Raw genomic sequence first — 27852 nt, forward strand, 5'->3', positions numbered from 1 at the left:
ATACGTTATTTTTATTACCCGCTGCTATATAAATGAATTTATTACAGGATTGGAAATAACACCACATGTGGATAATGGCCTTGTTTTTTACTTTGGTCCTATGACTTTTAGTCCTAAACTGGGACTTCGAGATTTTATGGCTCTAGAACTTCAGCAAGGCTACGCCGTGTTGTATATCGATTATGGAACGGGAACTGTGAGATTAGATCACAAACAAATCAAATTGACGGACGGCAAGAATCACCGAATAGATATTTACTATACGAAAACTGTAAGAATTTTCGTTATGTTATTATTGTTTTACTCTGAAAACTGAATAAATGCAATTATCTCATCTTACTTGATTTTTTCTTCCAGTCGATGGAGATGCGAGTTGATAATTGCGGTATATCCGCTTGTATGAGTCTCACTGCACCGCAGGGAACCAATGAATTTTTAAACGTTAATAGTCCTATGCAAGTAGGAGGTACATTAACTAATTTGGCACACTTGGCGTCAAATTTAGGCTGGGATCATCAACCAACTGATAAAGGATTCGTTGGCTGCATACGCAACATGACATTCAATGGAAATGTAAGTGAGAAAGAAAAAAGATAACGAAGAAAAAGAGATTAAAAAAATTAATTAAATTTTATTTCTCTCACTATGTTCGTTCGTTTCAGACGTACAACTTAGGTATGCCGTCGTTGTCGAGAAATGCAGATCCCGGTTGCAATCACGGTATGGCAAAAGCCATCTCATTCGGAATCGACACGAATTTTATAGTAGCCATATTAGTTTGCGTATTGATATTGTTAATACTACTCGTTGCGGTAGTAGTGCATAGAAGAAAGACGGACGATTTGTACAAGGATATGGATGATATTAGGGAAAACATTATTAATTACGAGGACGAAGGAGGCGGTGAAGTTGACACCGCATTTGACTTGAATGTGTTAAGAGCCATTTACGATGCACCGCCTATCGATTCTAAGATAGCTCCAATCGGCCTACAGGGTAGAGGTAGAAAAAATTACGGATATTACTATACAATGTGCTGCTTACATGTAGATCACAAGTTGTACAAAAACTAAAAGAATTCTATGTTTGTTTAAAGGAACCGATGAAGTTCCAGACATTTGTGGTTTTCTAGACGGAAAGAAAGAAAGCTGCGATAAAGATCCCGATACAAATCCGTTCGAAGACGTAAGACATTATGCTTACGAGGGAGAGGGTAATTCGGAAGGCGATCTATCATCGCTAGCGTCCTGTTAGTATTTTTAAATACAATATGTGATATTTGAATAAGAGATATTTTTCACGTTCTTCAACTTTTTATGTTTTCTGTTTCTCATTTATAGGCACCGACGATGGAGATCTCAAATTCAACTATTTATCTAATTTTGGACCAAGATTCAGAAAATTGGCAGACATGTATGGTGAGGATCCAAGTGATGAGGAAAGTGACGGAGTCGGTGAACGAGAGAGCGAAAGCTGGTGTTGAGTTTTATTAATTGAGAACTTCGTAGATATACAATTTTAACGCAGGTAACATAATTATTTGGATAATCTTTAAATGTATAGTTCTGTAATATACAGTGTCCCAAAAGTCCTGCAACGGTCCAATATTTCGAAAAAAGGTTTTTTGAGAAAAATGTTTCAAATAAAAGTTGTAGGGTTTTAAGTGACATTAAATAGTAATCTTAGTGTGATTATAAATAGTATTATTAAGGCCATGTAAAATTTATTTTGAAATTTTTTAATGAAAACCCTTATCTTTGATTGTATATTCTTGTTGTAGCTTACCTCGAGAACTCTTCATAACACTCTTAAAAATCTCTTAAGATAAGCTACATGAATATGTAATAAAAAATAAGGGTTTTTAGTTAACAATTTCAAAGTGAATTTTACGTGTTAAAACAATGCTATTTATAATCACACTAATATTACTTAATACGCCACTTAAAGTCCTACAACTTTTATTTGAAACATTTTTCTCAAAAAGCCTTTAGTTCGAGATGTAACTGTTGCAGGACTTTTAGAATACCCTGTACACGATATTTACGTAAATGTGATTATTATTTATTATTATATTGCTAAGAAATGTATATATAATTTACAGATTCGCTCCAGCAAGTGTGGTCTATGTAATAAATGAGTATACATGCCCCAGAGAATTTGTATTACATAGATCTATGCATTTCCACCGTCTCAGGCCTCTAACAACGGTCAAAGAATAAGGCTTAAACTGTACTTAAACGATACGCATGGTCATCATTCATCGGTTGCTCTATTAAAAACAAAAGAGACGAAGAACGTTATTAATACGCAATGCCGATGCGATGTGTAATTACGTATAAGCGTGATTTATTTAATAGACGGAATAAACTTTACAATTTGCGAGTGACTATATGGACGCTATATATAAATTCCGTTTATTCGGAAAAGTGATGCGTATCTCATATACTGATTCTTAAGATGAATTTTTATATTGCGTCGATAAAAACAACCTTAGCGCGAGTTTACGTTAATAATTTTACACTAGAGGTGATATATGTGTAATAAGTGGGACAAGAGAGAGAATAGTGCGTTCACTGTACGTTGCACGAATATGAACATTAAAAATAAGGATTCTGGATTATTGTATTCTCGTTGTTTGACGAGTTGTTGGACAATCTACATTTCCATGCATAGGCGATCTTTCTCTTTTCTACGTAATTATACATAATTACGAGTATAATTATGACATATTGTATTTTGAGAAATTATAATAAGCGATGTTCTATACATGGGTTAAGAGTATAAAAAGATAATCTGCGGCTAATATATAAGTATTGTATTATATAGACGGCTTAATACTTTGTCGATTATCAAAATCATTTATTAATCATAATTGGTAAATGATGTATAAAAATGATTTCAGAAAACTTATTACAAATTTTGTTTGTGCTTTTAAGATAAAAAGACTTAATGGGCTAATAATATTGACATAGATTTATTTCCTTTTTTTTTTTACTTTTTTATTTTTTTATATTCTGACTTCCAACATTAAATCAAAGACTTTTCTACATAATAATTGATTGACATGATATATATATACACCATATTTTTCCTTTTCAATATATAAAAAGTTAACGAAGTATTAAGCACATGTTTTAATTGTTCATTCATTGAATTTAGATGAGAGAAAGAGAGCTACTGTCTATTTAGTTAATATTTTTTTTAACGTTGCGTATTATAATAGCGGTGAAATGCTATATGACTGACTTTATAACTCGCCGTCTAGGAAAACCTGAGTAACTTCGTAAAGCTGCAAAAAATTGACTGCCAGATTCAAGAGACAACCATTCGCCTCTGTACGTGTATCATTAGCTTTTAAACTTACGTGCATTCCAGCAACGAAGGATATAGTTGGGTAATGCCAGTTTATAAAATGTCAATAATATACATTGTAGTTTTGTAACTAATGGTCTATTATAATGAGATAGTAAGTTTTGTCGATTACCGATGTGTGTTCTTGAGTTTGGCAATCTTCAAGTTACAAAGGGAGTTTCCAGACTATTTTTTATACATACCTTATATAAATAAATATATATATATATATATATATATATAAAGAAAGAGATATATATATACAGATGTGAAAGAAAAATGATACATAATGTCAGCGATCAATGAGATAATTTTAAGAGAAGATTAGCCGAGGATAATTCTATGAGAATAAAAAAAGAGCAGTGCGTGAATAAAAGAATGAAAGAGGATGAGAGATACCTAAAGCGTCATTCTTCTATATTTAATTGATATAGTATTTTAATAATTATAATGTATGTGAGTGAAAGTAAGAAGAAAAAGTGTATATGATATAAAATGCCATGAGTGTATGCGTATCGATATTATCAGATAAATACACACGTACGTACAATATTACGTGCGTATTGTTACATTCGATATGTGTTGCAAGATGCAAGTATATATAAATATAGATACATATACCCTTTATATACGTATATTTCTCGTGAAAATCGAAAAAAATTCTATTCTTATCGCAGATTTGTCCGTAATATTGTTTCGCCGATAGGATTATAAGAAGCAACAGAGTATATTGTGAGTATTCTACACATTGCGACCGAATGTAGAACAAAGAAGAATCGATGCATCAAGATCGAGTGCCATAGAGCGCTTTGAATATTGATCTTTCTCCTCGTTTCGCGGAATAATTTCTATTAGTAAGATCACTTTTTATAGCAATGCGCAAATAATTTCGAGATAATTATAATTTTATCACGAAAATAATTGTTCGTGTCCTTTGTTAACTATTCACTGTTTCATATTATTAATCCATTATCATTTTTTATAATTATATCTTCATTCGATTGATAAGCATTTACATGTATATCATTTATAAATGCTCTTATTTTTAAGCCTATTGTACACGATAAAGCTATTAAAACATATGTATTGTCTGCGCGTGGTTACGTTGAAACATTAGACATGTTTTAAATTACTTATTTTGATGCTCTTATAAGATTCATCAAGTTTTATATGACTTATATTATTAATGAAGAAATAATTGTAGAAACCTATTATATTTTGATACTTGTCATAATAGTAAAAAAACGAGAATACTTTAATGTCCTCAAATTCTGAGAAATTCAAAATTATGGCAATAAAATCTGTAAATATATAATTATTATACATATATATTCAACAAATTTGCATTAGTTTATCTGTTTTTCTCATAAGAAACAGTAATAATAACAATAATAATTCAGTGATATGTTTTTGTACATAAAGTATCACAAATTGATCCTTGCATATTTTATGTATAAAAGTTTGAAAATGTCATAATTTTATCATGTGTTAAGAAGTATCAAAAATAGCACGGATAACATTTGCTTTTTGTAATCACTTGTTAAAAAAGAATCTCAACGTACCGCGCATTTTTAATACATATCGAGAGATCCAACGCGTATATGATAAGGAATATAACTTAGATGGATGTATGTGATCTCAAGAGAATTGAGGAGCAGATTTTAAATGTTCTTCTTTCGTAAATGTTTATGAAGCTACTTAGGCGCTTGCCATTGAACAACGATTAGGACAAAAATGGATAGAACAATATAACAAACTTGTAATTTAGTAATTTCTAGAGAGAGAAAAAGAGATTTTATTATTAAAATTTAACTTTCATGCATTGTGTCACTTTTTTCATTAAGGCAATATTTGAAAGCAAGCGTTGCGACAAAATGTTATTTAAATAAAAAAAATTTGTATGATAAAGATAATATAAAGATTAATGTGTATAATGTAATAGGCTAATCCGTCATACAACAACTTACGATAAATATTGCTCGACTCTTCTCTATTATTTTATGAAATTAGCTCATTACGCATAAACAGTGAAGCATAAACGTTTTATAACTTTTTTCTTCATAAAAATATTTTTTTATTTATTTACCTTATTAAAAAATCCTCTCAAAAAAACTTGCCCACATGTTAATCAAATTTGTAATAATTGTCACTTTGCAACAAATAACTTTGTAAAAAAGAATCGCGTTACTCTTCAAGTTTCATATGCCTATATATCGTCATTTATATTATTTGTACAGACACAAACAATAGGTAGTAAAATATGAAGAATTCGCTGTTGATAAATGTTTACTTAAACACTGCCTTTAAGTGATAGAAAGAAGATCATGGATTCTTTGACGCGCGATTTTAATAATTAAATCTTAATCAGGTACTATTCTGCACTTTAATAAAAACTTATTGTAAAAAGACGTAAATAATTATAGAGATACGAAAATATATATATATATACACACGCAAAAATATAATGCGCGCGTGTATACACAGGCTTGTACATTATCTAGAAAAATAAGAACTATTACGAAGAAACCATTTAATATGTGATAATCGACGGCAACGCATATGAGCGCACCATTATCATTTATCTTCGATCCACCCTTAGCACGAAAACGTTATGTGTAATTTCTTTTTTGTAGCAATAAAGTGAAATTCGAATATATATGCCTTGCTCTTTTTTTCTATTTCCAATATCTATTTGAAATGATTTATCACTTTTCGCGACAAAATTTAAGAATTGTATTTATAATTTTATGTTCCATATATATATTTTCTAATATACATATATGTGTCCTGTATACATATTTTCTAATATACATATATGTGTCCTGTATACATATTTTATAAAATATATGTTATATGTTTTTTTTCTCTTTCAAAAATATTTTCTGTATTAAAGATTAAAAAAGATAATAGAACTCTATTCCGAATTTTGTCGCAAATTAAATCGTCTAAAGTGAGCTTAATTGGGTCATACAGTTGCAGAAAAAATATTTTGAAGAAATAATTCCTTAATTACGATATTTTACTATGATTGTCACGAAAATTTAATATACTATAAATAAAATTTAACATACACACACACACACTTATATATATATATATATATATATATATATATATATATATATATATATAACTGATTGATGAAATAATCTATGAGGCTTCACATGCAGCTATGACTCTCGTCAGCAAATTAGTTTTAGAAGCCTTTAAGTGTCACGGTCGCACGCGTCAATTTCATTTGGCAATATATGTCATAGATGATGCAATATAAAGTTTAATTTTCCGGACATAATTCACTTCAATGATACTATTTACGTATATAATAAATAATGTATTAAAATAAAATAATTAATTGTCTTCGTATATAATTACACCAAAAGATCTGTATCGCTATGTCTTATTCTTTTTTCCTTTTTTATTGTCAAATTAAAACGTTACGTATAAAATTAAAATGTTACATATTTAATTTGATTTTTTTCCTTTATTTATACAGGTGCAAGTAAAAATTGTCTTAACTGTTGCCACGACGACTTCTCTCATGAAGTGAAAAAATGAGAAATTAATAATTAACATGAATTCTTGAATTTCAAGTCATTTTAACTTAGATAAAAAAATTATGTCATTTAATTTTCTCATAGTTATATGTACTTTTAATTATACATGATGAAGTGTAAATATATTAGCTTATATATTTTACTAAAGTATATATGTATGTTAATTGTATGTGTATTAGCAAAAAATTTGGCTATAACTATAAAAATAATTTTAAAATAAATATTAAATTTTTTATTATATAACCCGGCTAATAAATTAATTATTGCAAATGCATGCAAATCAAATTTGTGATAATCTAATTAAATTCTAAGTAAATTCACTTTTTTGTATACATTTATACTACATTTATATATTTTAGAAAATATTTTATATTGCTTCTATTTAAAAAAAGAATTTAAAAAATATTAAACAATTTAATTTATTCATAATTGATCCATTTAATGAAGAGAACAAAAATATCGCGAAACAATAGATACAAAATAATAGATATAAAATTTTCAATAATTGATTTCCGGTTCGGAAAGCATTATATAATATAAAAAATGTTATTCTACCAAATCATATTCTTCGATTTTCTTAATTTTTCATATAGAATACTAATTCTCTTCTAATTATACATAAGAAGATCACTGAAAAGTAATATATAGAAGATTATATAATTCCACATTTAAATGTCACTTCTCTTTATAGCAAATGAATATTCATCATTCATCTTCTTTCAACATATGGTGGTATAATTTGCAATTTCATCTGTGACGCAGTTTGTCAAATATATCAAATACGATTGCGTTTAAAAATAGCTGATGATGATCTTTGGAACGATAAGACCGTAATTAAAAATTGTAAAGACATATTATATTGATAATTATTTCTAAATATATATTATATTTCTTTGAATTCCCCAATTCCCATATTATTTAAAGTCATGCAAAAGACAAAACCCTGAACGAGACTGTTGCAGAACAAAAGATTCAACGCCGACGCAAAGCTTTCATTATTTCTCTGGGATAGTGATTGAATAAGGGATGTTGTAATGCGCGCGCGTTAAAGTAAGAGGTCAGCAATGTATAAAAACAGCAACCGCATCTTAGATCTCTCGTAAACGAAATCTTTTGCACATCTTGACAGATTGTCTCGCGAAAAATAGATCATTCTTATACATTTATTTATAACAAAAGTGTTATCATGTGAGTCCTTTTTTTCATTTCTTGTGTGTATGCAGTGTGATTATTTGTTCCTTTTATTTCATTATATTTCAAACTTGTTCTCAATACTGATATTATGCAAATTAATAGTTTGTTCAGTATGCAAACAGACAACAAGTGTGAAACAATAATTAATAAATTGATAAATTGTAGTCTATTATTTTTTTTTATTTTATCGAAAATTATACGTCATTATGTGTGCAAAATCTTGTAAATTGATTGAACAATCATTTTGATTTTTTTTCTTTTCAAGGTTTTGTAAGATGCCAGTGAGTTTGTTCGCTATAGTATTTCTTTTCTTAATCCTCATTTCGGATGGTGAAGCTCAGTTAAATTTTTCTCCCGGATGGAACCAAGGTAAAAGGAGTCAAGACATGCGGATTAGATCAAGTAGTACGGATTGTTCGTCGCAAAGCGCATCATTGGAACAATTGTTAAAATTATATACGTTCATTCAGGTATGTATATACGAAGATGTGAGATTGATTCGAAAATTTTATATAAACCGTAAAAATATAAAAATGTGATTGATTTTGTATGTATATTTTTTATTTATACACGTTTTTATTCTGACAGATTTATAGTTGTTATTATGTATTATTAATAATAAATCATATAAATCTCTCTACACATACACACACATATAGATCGAAAGTATAATATTTCTTCTCTTATTTTTATTATAAATATTATGACAAACATTTATTGAAACGCGATTGTTAATATGTATAATAGATATCCATTGATATTTCGTAATTATGTTATTATTATAGATTGAAGCGCAGAGGATCTTGGATTGTCAAAACTTGAACAAATGAATCAAAAAAGCATCATTCTTCTTATCAAACGGATTCGTCCCAACATTGCCCGAAGATATAATTGAATAAGTCAAATATCTAAGATATTTGAATAGATATAATGTAATTGGAGCGCTATATATTCTAATTTTGCGGATATTCCTTGTATATCATGAGATGAAGTTTTTCTGTTAAAAGATACGAACATCTAAGATCAAATATTTGCATTTGCTTGCTGTATGCTTTGTACATATTTATTATAGCAAAAGTTAATATTGAGACAAGTGGTGAATGACACTGAAGCTGATTTTTCTGCGGTCGAGCATTTATTGTGTCAAAATTTACTTATAAATTCCTTATTTTACCACAAATGTACTCTTAACAAAATAAACAGATACTGTTAATTGTAGTCTGAAAGTAGACCGGTAATAAATACATTTAAAATGCAATGCCTTTTTTCTATTATTGCTTCTTCCTTTATTTTATGAAAATGATATTTTATCTTATAAACATCTATCGCGTTAATATTGTTCTCCGTTATCTTAATTGCAGATATTTAGGATATTTTATTTGTCGGATTATAATATCAGAATTATCTGTTAAGATATGTATAAAAATCCGTCACAAACATTCGCAATTGCAAATCTTAATTATACGTTTGTTAACTGAATACATAGAACTAAATACATAGAATTTGCTTTGAAAAAATGTATTCGATTGGAAATCGATCGATATTTTATCGATTTATCAACATTATGCACATGCGACTTCATATCAACAACATATATATTAAAACTCAATATATACGCAAGTCGCACTTTAAAAATTTTTCACAATTTTGTGAACTTTTAAAGTGTGTGAATTATTTCGTTGTTATATGATTGTTAAAAACTTGTCAGCGAGATAAGCAGAATTCCTGCATCTTTGATAATTCTTTTTTTTTAATAAATTTCAATTTTTATAATTCTTTTCCAAATAAATTTTTAATCGTAATTTTTTGACTGTAATGATTAAAAAAGTTCTTAATAATTTAACATGAATTATTTTCACAATATTTGCACGATAAGATTTTTGTAGAAATTAATATATGTTCAATTTTTTGAAAAAATATTCATTGTAGATTAATATTTTGTTCTCACAACATAAAAAGCAATATATATTAATAAAGCAATATAAAAAATAATTTCATAAATTTTTTTAATTTGCAGATGAACTAAATACAATGCAAAAAATAATCTGTTTTTTAATTGCATTTTTAACTCTTTCTCATGGTGAATTTAGCTCAGAGAATGACTTAAACTATCGACAAAAACTTTACAAAATTGAGAATGGTAAGAATTAAATTTTTTGATAATTTTTTGAAAAAAATAAATACAAATATTAATAATAATTAATCTAAATTACTTAACGTAAAAATTAGTTCTTATATTTTGCTCTGAACTAAATAATTATTTATCCAAAAATATTATACACATATGTAAATGTATGTGTGTGTGTGTGTGTGTGTGTACATACATTTACAAGTTATATATTATCACTAATATTATAAAACAAAATATATTTTTTATAATATAGTTTAATTTTAATGGACATGTGTATTATTTTAATTAATATATTAAATGGAATAATGAATAAAATCTCTCTTTCTTTCTACTTTACTGTAAATTTCAATCGTTATTTTACAGAAACACATAATTACAATGACTCCGAAACGTGGCATGGAATTTCTCAACAATCTCAATATTCTCATCGTCGATTTAAATGTACAAAACCCGGTCTCTATGCTGATGAAAATGATTGCCGAACATATTACGAATGCGTGAAAATTGAGAACAAACGTCGCCTTGAATTTCGTCAAATTGTTCACAAATGCAATTCTGACGAAGTTTTCTCGTATGCATACGGTGGTATTTGTATGCAACCTCAGGAAAGTGGAAGAGTAAAATGCGGTGGCTATTCGCAATTAAAGGAGCAACAAATTACAGGTAGTTCATTATCAATTCAGTATATAATATGAATATATAATAAAGACATAGAAAGAAACGTCAAAGTGAATACTCGAAAGAATTAGGAAAACACCGATCTAGAGATCAAATAAGGCCTAATTAACATATCAAAAATGTTTTCGTCATATAATATATACTTACATTTAAATAAGGAGATATATTAAGAATAAAAATTTGAGCATGATAATATATTGTAAAATATTAGTTTGAGATTAGTAGAATTAAAATATAAATAGTTTATACAGCATTATAAGAAAAAAAGAAATTGCAACTGATACAGTTGCCTCTACTCTAAAGAATTTGTACTATATGAACTCTTATTATAACAGTAAGATCAAAATGTTTAAAATTTTGGCTTGTAAAAGAAATACAAAGAGCTATAATGAAAAACTTCTTCAATAAAAATAATTATATTTAATTAATACAAAATTTATATATTTATGAGTAAAAGTACCAGAAAATAGTTAATCAGATTTAATTATATATATTATAAATAAGATATAATTAAAAATAAAAACCCGAAAGAATAAAGCAATAAATATAAATCACCTGAATATTTCAGGAACATCTTCAAATATACCATCTAGTACGAGAAAACCAAAATCAAATAGCAATAACAATTCAAACAAAAAGGAAAATAGTGAACAACATAAAACACAGAAACATACGAATTATGATAAAAATAATAAACAAAACAACAAACATAAACAGGATGACAAGAAAGACAAAAACAATATACATAGTCATAAAGATTCTAATAAAAGTAATAACAATAAAGAACATACAAAAAATCCAAAGAAGGAAAAAGATACAAGCATAGAAAACAGTCAGAGCGAGGAAAATAAATTAACCAGCTCTCAGATTTCAATCGAAGATTTATTCGAGAGCAAAAAGGAAAATATAAATCATAATAAAAATAATAAACAAAACAATAAATACAAAAAACACGACAAGAAAGAGAAAAAACACAAGCATAGTAATGAAGACTCGAATAGCAGTAGTAGCAGTAGTAGCAGTGAAGAACATACAAAAAAACCAAAAAAGAAAAAAGATGCAAGTAAAGAAACCGAAATCAAAGATCACAATAAAAATAATAAACAAAATCAGAAACCTAAACAACATGAAAAGAAAGAGAAGAAACGCAAGCATAGTAATGAAGACTCGAGTAGCAGTAGTAGCAGTAGTAGCAGTAGTAGCAGTGAAGAACATAAAAAAAAACCAAAAAAGAAAAAAGATACAAGTAAAGAAATTGAAATCGAAGATCATAATACAGATAATAAACAAAACAAGAAACCTAAAAAACATGAGAAGAAAGAGAAAAAACATAAGCATAGTAATGAAGACTCGAGTAGCAGTAGTAGTAGTGAAGAACATACAAAAAAACCAAAAAAGAAAAAAGATGCAAGCAAAGAAATCGAAATCACAACGCAACAAACAACTACACAACGTGTTTCGACAGAAAAACACTCCGGAAGCAAGGAGAACAATCAGAATCATGAAAATAAATTAACCACCCCTCAGATTTCACCAAAAGATCAGTTCGAGAGCAGCAAGGAAAATATATTGGATCAGAATACAAATAATAAAGGAAATAACAAGCATGAAAAACATGATAAAAAAGAGGAAAAAAAAAAACGTAGTAATGAAGACTCGAGTAGCAGTAGTAGCAGCAAAGAACATACAAAAAAACCAAAAAAGAAAAAAGATACAAGCAAAGAACACAAGAAAGAGAAAAAACATAGGCATAGTAATGAAGATTCAAACAGCAGTAGTAGCAGTGAAGAACATACAAAAAAACCAAAAAAAGAAAAAGATGCAAGCAAAGAACACAAGAAAGAGAAAAAACATACGCATAGTAATGAAAATTCAAACAGCAGTAGGAGCAGTGAAGAACATACAAAAAAACCAAAAAAAGAAAAAGATGCAAGCAAAGAACACAAGAAAGAGAAAAAACATAGGCATAGTAATGAAAATTCAAACAGCAGTAGCAGTGAAGAACGTACAAAAAAACCAAAAAAGAAAAAAGATACAAGTAAAGAAATCGAAATCACAACGCAACAAACAACTACCCAACGAGTTTCGACAGAAAAACACTCCGGAAGCAAAGAAGACAATCAGAATCATGAAAATCAATTAACCACCCCTCAGATTTCAATCGAAGATCAATCTGAAAGCAAGGAGAACAGTAAAAATAACGATAGCGAAAATAAATTAACCACCCCTCAGATTTCACCAGAAGATCAGTTCGAGAGCAGCGAGGAAAGTATATCCGATCAGAATACAAATAATAAAGGAAATGACAAGCATGAAAAACATGATAAAAAAAAGGAAAAAAAGAGACGTAGTAATGAAGACTCGAATAACAGCAGTAGCAGTGAAGAACATACAAAAAAACCAAAAAAGGAAAAAGATGCAAGCAAAGAACACAAGAAAGAGAAAAAACATAGGCATAGTAATGAAAATTCAAACAGCAGTAGTAGCAGTGAAGAACGTACAAAAAAACCAAAAAAAGAAAAAGATGCAAGCAAAGAAATCGAAATCACAACGCAACAAACAACTACCCAACGTGTTTCGACAGAAAAACACTCCGGAAGCAAGGAGGACAATCAGAATCATGAAAATCAATTAACCACCCCTCAGATTTCAATCGAAGATCAATCTGAAAGCAAGGAGAACAGTAAAAATAACGATAGCGAAAATAAATTAACCACCCCTCAGATTTCACCAGAAGATCAGTTCGACAGCAGCGAAGAAAATATATCGGATCATAATGCAAATAATAAAGGAAAGGACAAGCATGAAAAACACGATAAAAAAAAGAAAAAAAAGAGATGTAGTTATGAAGACTCGAGTAGCAGTAGCAGCAGTGAAGAACATACAAAGAAACCAAAAAAGAAAAAAGATGCAAGTAAAGAACACAAGAAAGAGAAAAAACATAGGCGAAGCAATGAAGATTCAAACAGCAGTAGCAGCAGTGAAGAACATACAAAAAAACCAAAAAAAGAAAAAGATACAAGTAAAGAAGTCGAAATCACAACGCAACGAACAACTACTCAACGTGTTTCGACAGAAAAACACTCCGGAAGCAAGGAGAATAATCAGAGTCATGAAAATCAATTAACCACTCCTCAGATTTCAATCGAAGATGAATCTGAAAGTAAGAATAATAATGAAAGCGGCGAAAATAAAATAACTACCCCTCAAATTTCAACCAAAGATCAATCCGGAAATAAAGATGATAGCAAAAATAATGAAAGCGGTGAAAATAAAATAACTACTCCTCAGATTCCAACCGAAGACCGATCCGGAAGTGAGGAGGATAGCAAGAATAATAATCAAAGCGGTGAAAATAAAATAACTACTCCTAAGATTCCAACCGAAGACCGATCCGAAAGTGAGGAGGATAGCAAGAATAATAATGAAAACGGCGAAAATGAAATAACTACCCCTCAAACTTCAACCAAAGATCAATCCGGAAATAAAGATGATAGCAAAAATAATGAAAGCGGTGAAAATAAAATAACTACTCCTCAGATTCCAACCGAAGACCGATCCGGAAGTGAGGAGGATAGCAAGAATAATAATCAAAGCGGTGAAAATAAAATAACTACTCCTAAGATTCCAACCGAAGACCGATCCGAAAGTGAGGAGGATAGCAAGAATAATAATGAAAACGGCGAAAATGAAATAACTACCCCTCAAACTTCAACCAAAGATCAATCCGGAAATAAAGATGATAGCAAAAATAATGAAAGCGGTGAAAATAAAATAACTACTCCTCAGATTCCAACCGAAGACCGATCCGGAAGTGAGGAGGATAGCAAGAATAATAATCAAAGCGGTGAAAATAAAATAACTACTCCTAAGATTCCAACCGAAGACCGATCCGAAAGTGAGGAGGATAGCAAAGAATAATAATGCAAAGCGGCTGAAAATGAAAATAACTACCCCTCAAACTTCAACCAAAGATCAATCCGGAAATAAAGATGATAGCAAAAATAATGAAAGCGGTGAAAATAAAATAACTACTCCTCAGATTCCAACCGAAGACCGATCCGGAAGTGAGGAGGATAGCAAGAATAATAATCAAAGCGGTGAAAATAAAATAACTACTCCTAAGATTCCAACCGAAGACCGATCCGAAAGTGAGGAGGATAGCAAGAATAATAATGAAAACGGCGAAAATGAAATAACTACCCTCAAACTTCAACCAAAGATCAATCCGGAAATAAAGATGATAGCAAAAATAATGAAAGCGGTGAAAATAAAATAACTACTCCTCAGATTCCAACCGAAGACCGATCCGGAAGTAAGGAGGATAGCAAGAATAATAATGAAAGCGGTGAAAATAAAATAACTACTCCTAAGATTCCAACCGAAGACCGATCCGAAAGTGAGGAGGATAGCAAGAATAATAATGAAAGCGGTGAAAATAAAATAACTACTCCTAAGATTCCAACCGAAGACCAATCCGAAAGTGAGGAGGATAGCAAGAATAATAATGAAAACGGCGAAAATGAAATAACTACCCCTCAAACTTCAACCAAAGATCAATCCGGAAATAAAGATGATAGCAAAAATAATGAAAGCGGTGAAAATAAAATAACTACTCCTAAGATTCCAACCGAAGACCGATCCGAAAGTGAGGAGGATAGCAAGAATAATAATGAAAATGGCGAAAATGAAATAACTACCCCTCAAACTTCAACCAAAGATCAATCCGGAAATAAAGATGATAGCAAAAATAATGAAAGCGGTGAAAATAAAATAACTACTCCTCAGATTCCAACCGAAGACCGATCCGGAAGTGAGGAGGATAGCAAGAATAATAATGAAAACGGCGAAAATGAAATAACTACCCCTCAAACTTCAACCAAAGATCAATCCGGAAATAAAGATGATAGCAAAAATAATGAAAGCGGTGAAAATAAAATAACTACTCCTCAGATTCCAACCGAAGACCGATCCGGAAGTAAGGAGGATAGCAAGAATAATAATGAAAGCGGTGAAAATAAAATAACTACTCCTAAGATTCCAACCGAAGACCGATCCGGAAGTGAGGAGGATAGCAAGAATAATAATCAAAGCGGTGAAAATAAAATAACTACCCCTCAGATTTCAACTGAAGATCAATCCAGAAGCAAGGAAGATAAACAAAAATGACAAGAGCGACGAAAATAAAATAACTACCCCTCAGCTTCCAACCGAAAATCAATCTGAAAGCATAGAACGGAGTGACGAGAGCACGAAGGAGGGAGTATCAACTCCACAGATTCCAACAGAAGATTATCCAGGAATCGATGAAGAATCAAATGAATCTGTTTCAGAGTGTACTGCTCCTGGTTATTTCCCAAATCTCAGTGATTGTAGAAAATATTATAAATGCGTTGAAGTTAAATCAAAATTAAAAAGAATGGATTTTATTTGTCCTGAAGGAACAGTATGGGATCAAGACAACAAAATTTGTAATTTCGAATCGGCTGTGAAAAACTTGTCATGTAAGGACAAAGATGATAATGTATCAAAGATTGAAGGAGAAACTAATGATAATGGAAAACAAACTACCACTGACTTCCCTACATCTACTGAACTTCCGACGAGCTCGACTGTTTCTCCTGAATCAATTTGTCCTATTGAAAGTTTGACTGAAGATCAAATGGCTTTTGTTTGTCCAACTGGTTTCCGACGTCATCCAAAATATTGCAATCTTTTCTATCAATGTACAATAATGAATAATATAGATCCTAACATTGTTGTACTGGTCTGTCCAGAAGGCAGAGTTTTCGATGACAAAAAGATACAATGCGTGAACGAAGAAAGCCATAAAAGTCTTCATTCACATATCAGCTGTAAAAAGTTTATTGACTCCTCTATTGCAAATGTGTCGAAAACACTCGTAAGTATGAATAAATAATTAAATTTCTGTTTTATATATAACAAACTCATATATTTATATATTTATTGCTTAAATGTATCTTTTATTATTAGAATATTATATTGTTTCGAATTGTGAAGTCACACTTTTATTAAAGATAATTATTACATATTCTTTTGTTTTTTAACAAATAATAAAACAATTTATAACACAAGAAATTTAATTACAAGAAATTAAATTGTATAGAATTAAATTAATTATTTAATTCTAAAATAAAATTTTTAATATCTTTCTTTAGCTGTTGCAAATTATAATATTTAATAAATTAGATTTAGAATATTGCCAAGAATATTATATATACTTATTTCGAACTTATCAATCTTATATAAGTTAATATCCCGTTTTCTAAATGCAGTTTTAATATACATACAATATTAATTATTGAAATTATATTTTAAATATAAAAACATTAAATTATAATAAAGTAACTTTTAAAATTTATATATCTTTCTTAAAATACAACTATAACTAATTTATCAAAATTAGTAATTTTTATTCATTGATAATGTTAATTTCATATAAAGCTAATGTTGATTATAGAAATAAATTAGAGAAATAATCGTAATTCATTTCTTAAAAATTATCTATAAATAATCTATGCACGATGATCTATAATGATGTTATACAATTTATTATATAAATATATATTATTTTATCTAAAAATATTTTATGAGAGAAAAAAACTGATCAATTTTTATTTTCAGGTGAAAGCTCCTACGAGAAAGTTATGCCCAAAAGAAGGCTATTATCCTTATAATAAAGATTGTTCGAATAATGCATATTATAAGTGTCAACGTAATTCACGTGGTATACTTCAAGGATATCTCTTTAAATGTTCCAATAAACATACATTTTCAAATGTTTCAAGACATTGCGAACGTACTGAATACGTAAGTTGCTAACAAAATCTTGCGAAATCAGAGAAATAATTATAATAGACATAATTTTGTGTGTACTATTTAAAGGAATTATTTATCACATATATATATATATATATATATATATATATATAATCACGAAGTATTTTATGTAGATGCAACTTTATACCGCCTCGAAAATATATGTGTGTATGTATATATATGTATGTTAAATACACAATATATACTAAATAAATATATATAAACTATTAATTTTTTATATGCACATACCTTTCTTATCCTCTGATTCACCATAAAACATTTAAATTTCTTACTTCGGGAAGCACAAATCGACTTCCAGCGCCGACCAGTGCCGACAACTTAGGCGAAAAATACATTTGTACCAGAAAAGTTTGTCCAACGTAGATTGGCTGTCGGATAGAGAATTTCTAGTGACTCTCGGATGGAGAGTTCCTAGAGTCCTGACTAGTGGAATTTAAGAAATTCCCTGTCCAATGGCCAATCGGACAAACTTATTAATTTTTGTCATATTATTGCAATATTAAAATATTTTTTCGCAATAAGATTTGTTTTTTGTTGAACTGGAACGGAATAAAATGTGATATATATATATATGAGTTGAAGAGAGAATCAGAGGAGAAAAATATATAAGGACACAAATAAGGAATTTAATTATAATAAAGAACAAAATTATTATAAAATATATATATCAATAATATATGCTTATTTTCAATAAAAGACATCACAAAAAATAACTCAGACAATAAAGCGTCTAAATTCGAGACATAAGACGCAATATAACACGTGTGTTATATTGCATAAAAAATTTTTTTTAATTATAATGCAATTTATTCCTTTTTTTTATTATATAGATAGAATAGATTTGTTTTCTATAATAACGTACGTGTAAGAAATGCGTGGTTGATACAATAAGATTGCATCATCATAATATAATACGATGTAAAGCAATTCAAACAATAACAGTGATTCTCAACAACAAGAATACTATATTATATACATTGATTTTACTCAAGTGAACTTTATCATATGCATCAAATAAAATTATTTTTATCATTTTGTACGCTTTGTCAATAATTATGAACAATATTAAACAATTATTGCATATTATATATGTACTTACATATATAAATACTTCAAGATGAGTGTGTGTTATGAATTGACAATCACGAAAACCTCTGCCTTTCTTCTCCCTTCTGAGAAGAGATAATCATCCGATAAAATGCCGGCCTGTTTTGCGGCATAGAGTAAGATGATACTAGGACGATAATAAAGTTTATTCAACCGAACGGAGAATTCTTTGTCGACTAATAGTTGTCAAAGAAAAATTTCTTAATTTTTCAAAATTTTTTATCTGACAACTAGTCGACATATAAATATTTTATCCTATATTCGCGTAATAAATAATTTCCGATTTTAAGGCCATATTACACTACGTTATCCGATTGGAATTATTGGGAGTGGGACTAGGTTTGACTAATCAGAGCGAAGCAGCGTGTCAGCTGATTGGTCCAGCCGCGAGCGTTTATCGCAACCGAGTCTGTTGTGTAATATGACCCTTTAGTATTATATATCGATACCATTTGCTTGCGATTCTCGAAGTAGGATACTCAAAACTTTTCGCGGTGAACCCCGAAAAGGCTCTGTGCGTTGTGGTGTGCGATTTGATGATTAATTTACATAATAATTAGTGACGTTTTCCCGAACGATTGTTGAGAGAATCCACGGACAGAATATGCATATATTCTTATTGAAGGTAGATATGTACTTATAATAATATATTATGCCAGATATTCCGGTGTGTAACGTGCAAGAAACCTGGACGGTGTAACGTAAAATGTGTGCATTGAAGAGGAATTGCATGTCGTAAAGGACTAATTTTTGATAATAATTTCTGTAATTAAATTTATTTTTCGGGGTAATTTTTATTGTACGAGATATCGTGTACGATTTTTTAGGCGATATCTTTATACACAATCTTGTGAATTTCACTTTAAAATACAGATACTGTTTCTTTGTTGTATTAACATTATTTTTTTTGTATCATGTTTTGTAATTTAGATCTATCCATGATTTTTACGCACTTTGATTAATGTGGTAACACAATATTTTATCATACATGACATACATGTATCTTGGAAACCAGAGTGATGAAAACATGTACTTTCCTGATGCATAAAAACTTTTATCATTGTTGATCAGAAGAAAAAGAGAGATTTTTAAACTAATTGAACAAGACATAATGGCTCGCTCAAAGAAGAAAATAACACCAGAACTTCGTGCATGTACAGTTGCACTATGTAACATTGCTTTCGATACAGATTTAATTCAACGCTATCAATTAAATTTACCTTTAAAGCAAGAGAAACAATCGCCTATTAATACATCTACACATTTTAAGAAACAGTCATTAAAAGGAAGTGTACAGAAAAAAAATGCTACAAGGAATCGTAAACATACAACAAAAAATATTTCAAAAGAAATAATTAAAGAAGAAAAGAGAAAAGATCATAGAAAAATTGAACCTCAGCAAATCTACAAAGTTGAAAACATAAGCAAAGACATATCAAGCCATCAAGACAATAAAAAAATTCCAAAATTGAAATTGTGGAGAGTAAATCTTTGTAGCAACGTTAAACTAGTTTCTAGTAAAAGTATCGATGAAACGTCTTGTTCATCCTCAGTTACACATTTCAATTATATGCAAAATATGACTATGCTAATGAATAACAAGAATGATAAAAATGTTAAAAAACCAAGCACAAAAATTAGAATAGATTCTGAAGAGATTCAACATTTAATTGAGCCTGTAACAAATGGTAAATTTAAATTTATATTTATTTCAGCATATCCACAAGTAAGCGGAAATTATAATCATTATTTCTTATTTTTGTTAACAAATTTAAATTTAAACATAGTACAACAATTTGTATTCTGATCTATGTTTACGGTATGTGCCCTGTGATGGCTGTGTTTATGCGATAATTTATTACTTGTTTGGACACTTTATGTGATGCTTCCAAACATTTCTGAACTAGAAATAAATTTATCTTATTTTGTTTGTTCATTGTAAAGGGTCACAAAAAAACACCCCTGTTTTGATCTGAATGAAGTTTTATTTACTAATGATGATCCAAATAGTAGATCAAAATGTATGAATTTGAATGATCGATATTCGAAGGAAAAGAAATTGCACAATAACTGTTTCTAACTCTTAATTAGTTGGTTTCCTTTACTTGTGGATATTCATTATCCCTTACTTGAATGTATTCATTATCAGAACTCTCAATTTTGTTTTTTATTTTTACATCTCATTATGTCATAGCATTGTATACTCTTTTATAAATTTATTTATTTTTTTTTTCATAAATGTAATTGCAGAATCAGCTAAGTTGGAATCTAATGATACAAATTGCTTGGATAAGAACAATTTAACTGTTAATGAGCATAATAGCAATACACAAGAGATATCCAACAAATCTATTATATATACAGAGTGTAATAATAATAATAATAATAATTTATATCCAGTTAATTTTTCTGATGGCGTAAGGTGCAAAGTAAAACAGGAGCGATGTAAGATGAAAAAAAATAACAAAGGTATGTATATATACCTTATATATATAAGGTATATATATATATATATATAATTATATAAATATATATATATATATATATAATTTTTATTTTATTTCTTTTTCTTTATATGATTATATTCGAGGAAGCATGTTGAAAAAATTATTTAATATTAAATTTTTTTTAAATAATTAAATTTTAAATTTATCTTTGAATATAAATTAATGCAAAACTTAAGCATATTTATAAATGGATTAACTAATATTAGAAAAATAAATATAAAATTTGAAGGCTATAATTTCTTGATAATTTTTTAATTATTTACGACTTATAATAATGAAATAAATAAGAGATAACACTAGAGGCAAATAAAAGTTAAGTAATAAAGTTATATTTTTTTAAATTACTGTAGATATTATAGTACAAACTACTACATGTCACGCAGAAGTGTCAGAAAATATTAATACGTCAAAAGTAGAAATAAAACCAAATCTACCAAAAATAATTGGAAATTGTGTTTTCTCAAAAGAAATAAAAGTTCTAAAAGGAGCACAAAAAGAAATAAAAGTTGATGGAGTAATAATAAATAATAGTTTACATACATTTGACGATACAATTGACGATGAAACTACAAATCGAGAAAATCTCAGGGAGAATCATACATCCCTTAAAATAAATGGATCAAGCAATATTTTAAATTCTATATTACCACTTAACAATAATATTAATTCAAAGAATAAAAGCATATCAAATAAATTCAACAGTAAATTTATTGATTATAAAAATTTAAATTCTTGGACAAGAGAAAGACAAAACGGTCATATAGATATTAATAGTACTGATAGTGAAACAACAATGACACAAAAAAATTATACTTTAAACGAGGAACAGTTAAATAGATTTACTAGTAATATTGAAGTAAATGAAAATAACGCATTACAAGACAATGAAAAGTGTGAAGAAAAATACACTAAAAACATATTAAACAAGAATCAACATATGCAAGAAATATCAAATCCTATTGATACAGATGATGAAAACTGTAGTACATCATTTATGTCTACAAGCAAAGCAAATGATATAAAGCAAATTCAGAAGCGTACTTTGGAAGAAAAAGATAAAGATAGTAATCTGGGTAAAAAAATTAAATTAAATAGAAACAATTGGCAAAATAATGAAACATCTAAACCAATTAAACGTAAACGATATAATATTATCTCTGACTCTTCAAGTTCAGAAGCTATTACAGCAGATACAGCGACAGATATTCCAATAAAATTAGATATATCTGAAGAACATAATCACAAAGAAAAAATGGACTTACGCGAACAATTGGATCAAATAAAATCAACAAAAACTTTAAACACTACAAAAAGTAAGTATAATAATTGTGAAATGCATCTTTAGAAATTTAATTGATAAAAATGACTATTTTCTCTTAATTTTATAATACAGCAGAAAACGAGGAATTTTGCAAAAAACTTTCTGTCAAAGAAGAAACTTCAACTTTAAATAAAACTTTGTGTGAAAAGAAAAGTAGTGGCCAAGAGAAGCATACAAGTGTATCTGATGATGATGATGATGATGATGATGATGATGATGATGATGATTATATATCTATTTTTGCGGAATCTTTTGCAGAATTTGATATAATCCAGTAAGTAGACTAAAAAGATAATAGATCAAAAATAATATATAATATTTACTGTAATTTTTTTATTTAAAATTATTTTTTTATATATTTATAACTTTTTATTAGATAAATATTTTACAATTGTTATTAATATTAATAATGACACATGTGTATTATAAATACTTATGACTTATAATATCTAAAAGTGATGTATTATTACAGGGAGGAAGATAAATTTGTATCCGAAAAAGACAAGTCACATCACTCGATACATTTTGATGTACCATATGAAATGACTGCTAACAGTTTTGACAAATATGTAAAGCAGAATAATAATGAATTTAACAGAGTGTATGCAGAATGTATAGAAAATAATACAAAAATTAAAACTGAACCTTCGACATCTAATAAACCAAGTGAAGTACTCGATAATCAATTGACACAAACATTGAGTGCTTATTGTATACCTGCAATTGTAACAGATCCAAATTCGCTACAAATTAGAAATGTTGGTCCAATAAAGGAAAATCTTTACAATTTTAAAGGATGTTTCAATGGATATTGTTTTATAGCATTAAGAAACAAAATATGCTACAGGCAACAGTGTACATTCGATCATAATGTAGGTATATTTATTTCGCTTTTATACGGATTGTTTGATGTAAGCACTAATATATTAATATAATCTTTAATTTCTTTTAATTTTTAGTTGAGAAAATTATTTAATACAATTTCCACAAAAGATGGCAGAATAATCGTCAACATAATAAGAGAAGCATTGCAACAGAGTTTTAATTACTTTTGTGAAGAAGTATATATAAGTTTATTTCGAAAATTAACTAGTGAACAGATTTTCAAAATATATAATATGCTTTATGAAAGTTCGAGTTTTTATTCTAGAAAGGAATTCACAGATATGACGAGGAGAAATATTGCTACTAATATTATTGATGAATTATTAAAGAGACACATGCCAATAAGAGTAATCGCTGAACGAATGATGACGTACATCTTACCCACCAAAAATTTACGCGAACTTTACAACCTAATAATATGTTTAAAAAACTATATGAAACGTGATGAATACTGGAACACTATAAGAAATTTAATTTTACAATCTGAATCGAATGTTCGTAAATATATTATTAGCAAAATTTTACATGATTGCATAACGAATAAAAACTTAGAAAATATGCAAGATGTGCACAGTAATTTGATAAGTAAACTTGAGCCTACAATAATATCAACATTGGATGAATATATATTACAATATTTTCAAAAGATATTGGTTGAGAAATCTGCAGAAAAATCTTATCCTAAAAGAATGATTCAACATTTTGGACAAAAATTAATAACAGAAACTATTGCTTCTCCTGATCAAAGTCCAAATACAGGCTTTATGCAGCAGGAATCTTCAACAAAATATGATAATTCTATTAGTGAAACTGATAGTAATCAAAGTGAGCATCGTATTATTCAAGCTGAAAATGTAAAACCATACAGATATGGTTTTCTGCAACCTATCGGTAATTATTCTCTTTATTTTCGATTATTTAGGAAAATATGTGTTTGAGAATATATACATTTTTTTAAGCTAGTATATATAAAATATAAACTGATAGCAAAAAGTTCTGTAACAGTCAAATTAGAAAATAATAACTATGGAAGAAAATATTAAATACAAAAATTAATCTTAAATGGGAAACTCACTTAAACTTGAAGACCTAATTCAGGAAGATCTCAAGTAAAAATGGTTTATAACCAGTATTTGGAAACGCTTTGACACCAGCTTCAAGAATATACAATGAAAAATGAGAGTTTCCATTTAAGATTTGAAAGTTGATCTTCACGGGGTCCTTCAAGATCACAGAAGGTCATATCAATATAGCCATATAATAGACCATTTGATTTTTTAAAACTTCTATTTTCTTTCATAGTCATTATTTTTCATGATATTTAACCATTACGAAACTTTTATGCTATAGGTATACATTACTGTTATCATTATAGTTATATTTTTTCTAGATACAACCAGTGCGGAATGTACCTATAAAGATCACGAACGTTTCTGGAAATTTTTTGTGAATTTAGACCGATTTAAAAAAGGGCTCATCCACGAAGACTATGATTACATTATTGATGTTTTAAAAAGTTACGATTCCAAAAAACGAGAAAAAGAGTTATTTGTTAGTAAGTGTTCTCTTATACTTCAAAAAGTAGAAGGTAGAGAATATCACTTAAAAAACATCCTAAGACGAACAGGTAACCAATATTTTAATAAAAATACATTTAAAGAAAGAGACGAGAGAGGATATGTTCAATAGTATATAGATAATACTATACATGTATATACTTATATACATATTATGTATGTATATACAGATTGTTTACCTTAGAAAATTTTTTTTATCTTTTTTCTAACAAGTAACTATAATATGAAGCCGGTTAACTTGTGCACATTTAACACACATAAAAATACAACTAATTATAATCTCTAATGCAAATAATACTTGCTTTTTTATAGATTTTAAGTATCAAGATTATATATGTCAAAATTATAATCTCATGTTCACAATTAAAGTTTCTTTCTTTTTTATCAACATTTCAAGGCACATGTATATATTTTATGTTATTACTATCATTTATATTATGTTGTATAAAATAAATAAATTACTATATGACTAACTTCTTTTTATTTATAATCTCACCTAATTCATATTTTGGACATTTCAGTCCAAACGGGTACCTTCAACATTTTAGATAAAATTATATTCGACATAGGATTAGACATTTTGGCCAATTTAGTGGATGAGGAAGCTTGGGGACTTGCACTCCAATTGATACAAACACTTAACATATATGACTTGCCATATAATGCAGCATATTTTCTATTATCCGCCGAAACTTACTTAGCTAACAAAAAAGCAGTAAAGGCATGCGATTTACTCAAATGTGAGTTTATACTCTTCTTGCAAGTGCACAATTTTATCCCACAAATTTTAATGTATAAATGCATAAATGTTTAGAAAGATACATATAAAAAAAAATATATATATACATATATCCACAAATGCTCTTTAATATGGAATTATTTTTTAAACACATTTGATTTTAAAATGAATGTTATTGAGATAATGCTGTACAAATCAATATATATTTCAGTTATCTTTAATTTTATCAACATTTATTTCTGATGAATATATATATTTACACATACATATATTACACATTATTTATTTTTCTATATTAATGTTTTCAGATAAAAATATTATATGTACCAGTCGTGATAAGTGGTACGTTAAAAGCACTATTAATGATGAGTATGTAAGAACCAAGATAATATACATTCTGCTGGATTCATTTTGCAATGAATTTCTTGAACATGCTTTCTTCCTTTTTCAATTTTTACTTAAAGATCAATCCAGTTATTATTATCCAATAGGTAAAGTAGGTTTTTATACATTTTTATATTTTTGTGAATTATATCACTTATGTGACACAAATGTATTGATATAATTATGTGTAAAGATTTTTATCTTGTTTCTAGACTTAACACGTTATGTGGACAAATTAATAATATTATCTTTATTAAAAATGGATTCGAATGTAACCACAGAAATGGCCCAATTAGTGCTTAAACATAGTTTTGCATTAAGTACAATAACTTGTCGTGCACTAATTTCAACAATAATTCATACGGATGAGGTTTTAGCCAAACAGATATATAATTATGCAGTGGGCATAGGTATATATTCAACAGTAAAGGTAAAAAAAATGTATGATTTTATTTATAAATTTATATAATAGAGAGAAAAAAAATATATAATTCTAATCTTAGTTCATTAAAAAATTTTTCTGATACCAAAGTATACTTTTTTTTTATTTCTCAACATTTTAATTAGATAAATATTGAATTATTTGATATTTTATTTTATTTTGTTCTGTCTTTGATACAGTTGTTGCCAGTAATACACATTGTTATAAATACCGACTTAACAGAGGAAGAAATATATCTTTTATTCCGGCAATTGTTAGAAAATCTTATAATGAACTATGGACATGCGATTGAATTTGCTAAACCTACACAAATCAAGGTGTACTACATTTTGGAGGTGAGTATTTACAAACAGAATTTTTCTCTAAAGAACAAAATTAAATTTCTAGAACATTTCACATATTTGATGCAAAATGTATACAATGAAATGATCTTTCTTTCTATCTCGTTGATTTATTTTTTGTATTGCTTACTTCTTGCATTACTCTTCCATTACTTTACATTTGCGTAATCCTATTAATTTACAGATAAAATCAACAAAACAGTTTTATTGTGCCACATTGCAACACCATCATAATAATCAGACTATTTTAAAGACAAAGGCATTAATTAGAACTGTCTTAAGAAAATTTGATCCACCTATATCATTAGTACCAAGGGGTAAAGGTAGAATAGGTAAGCTACAGAGTAAAAGCCTTATAAATTATTTGAAATCAGAACATTGTAATTAAAATTATACTTATTCATAAACGATAGTGGAACATGGAAGCAAATTGAGATCAAGTAGAAATTAGAAATTAATTTTCAATGTTTATTATTTAAGATAGAAATAATTTTAGTAATCCCAAAACAAAAATTTTTTAAAGAAATATTTTGTTTTATTTAACGTAATACACCTATGCACTTTATGTATTTGAATTAAAATTATAATTTAATTAAAATTGAGAAATTTTTTTAATTATAAAAATCAATATACATAAAGTGCATCGATTTTCATGTATTTAACTCAATAATTCTTTTATGAAGCTATTTTTTTTTAATATTGCGCCATTTTTTAGAAGTATTTTTTTGTTTTTTCCATCTATGTTATCTACATATTATATAACGTTATATATATATATAT

General features: G+C 28.2%; 3 protein-coding genes across 7 annotated transcripts in view; all 3 read left to right on the forward strand.

The window, feature by feature from the left end:
* The window catches only part of shg (DE-cadherin), a 150723-nt gene extending 144716 nt beyond the window's left edge, over positions 1-6007 (forward strand). The window contains 6 exon segments of the mRNA XM_029309303.2: positions 48-271; positions 358-573; positions 663-1002; positions 1097-1249; positions 1341-1527; positions 2102-6007. Of these exon segments, the coding sequence (XP_029165136.2) occupies positions 48-271; positions 358-573; positions 663-1002; positions 1097-1249; positions 1341-1483 (1076 nt within the window). The 3' untranslated portion in view covers positions 1484-1527; positions 2102-6007.
* Positions 6008-7998: 1991 nt separating this feature from the next.
* LOC146721899 (hypertrehalosaemic prohormone) lies at positions 7999-9357 on the forward strand. The gene is made up of 3 exons (XM_085486067.1): positions 7999-8093; positions 8365-8569; positions 8885-9357. Coding segments are annotated over exons 1-3 (252 nt in total). The 5' UTR covers positions 7999-8091; the 3' UTR covers positions 8930-9357.
* A 9946-nt stretch (positions 9358-19303) lies between these two features.
* On the forward strand, positions 19304-27627 carry LOC114936246 (uncharacterized). Of its 5 annotated transcripts, none has more exons than XM_029309378.2 (13): positions 19304-19501; positions 19807-20564; positions 21127-21345; positions 21734-22696; positions 22777-22978; positions 23177-23576; positions 23664-24480; positions 24980-25144; positions 25688-25906; positions 26214-26396; positions 26502-26719; positions 26911-27066; positions 27257-27627. In XM_029309378.2, exons 2-13 carry the CDS (start codon positions 19988-19990, stop codon positions 27458-27460), a joined length of 4323 nt encoding a protein of 1440 aa, XP_029165211.2. In that variant the 5' UTR covers positions 19304-19501; positions 19807-19987; the 3' UTR covers positions 27461-27627. The 5 variants fall into 5 exon arrangements, with proteins under 5 accessions (XP_029165211.2, XP_029165210.2, XP_029165212.2 ...); XM_029309377.2 differs by having other exon boundaries at positions 19305-19501; positions 24980-25216; XM_029309379.2 differs by having other exon boundaries at positions 19305-19501; positions 21277-21345; positions 24980-25216.
* Positions 27628-27852: the final 225 nt, after the last annotated feature.

This window comes from Nylanderia fulva, unplaced genomic scaffold (assembly GCF_048542155.1).
Source record: "Nylanderia fulva isolate GAGA-0341 unplaced genomic scaffold, ASM4854215v1 Scaffold4, whole genome shotgun sequence".
NCBI lineage: Eukaryota > Metazoa > Arthropoda > Insecta > Hymenoptera > Formicidae > Nylanderia > Nylanderia fulva.

Bases quoted from the DNA above. Each gene is read 5' to 3' on its own strand.
- LOC146721899 (XM_085486067.1), top strand. The intron at 8,570-8,884 runs GTATGTATATAC...TTATTATTATAG, and splicing joins AATTATATACGTTCATTCAG to ATTGAAGCGCAGAGGATCTT.
- LOC114936246 (XM_029309377.2), top strand. From the start codon at position 19,988: ATGGCTCGCTCAAAGAAGAAAATAACACCAGAACTTCGTGCATGTACA. The intron at 25,217-25,687 runs GTAACCAATATT...TGGACATTTCAG, and splicing joins AAACATCCTAAGACGAACAG to TCCAAACGGGTACCTTCAAC. The intron at 26,397-26,501 runs GTAAAGTAGGTT...TCTTGTTTCTAG, and splicing joins CAGTTATTATTATCCAATAG to ACTTAACACGTTATGTGGAC.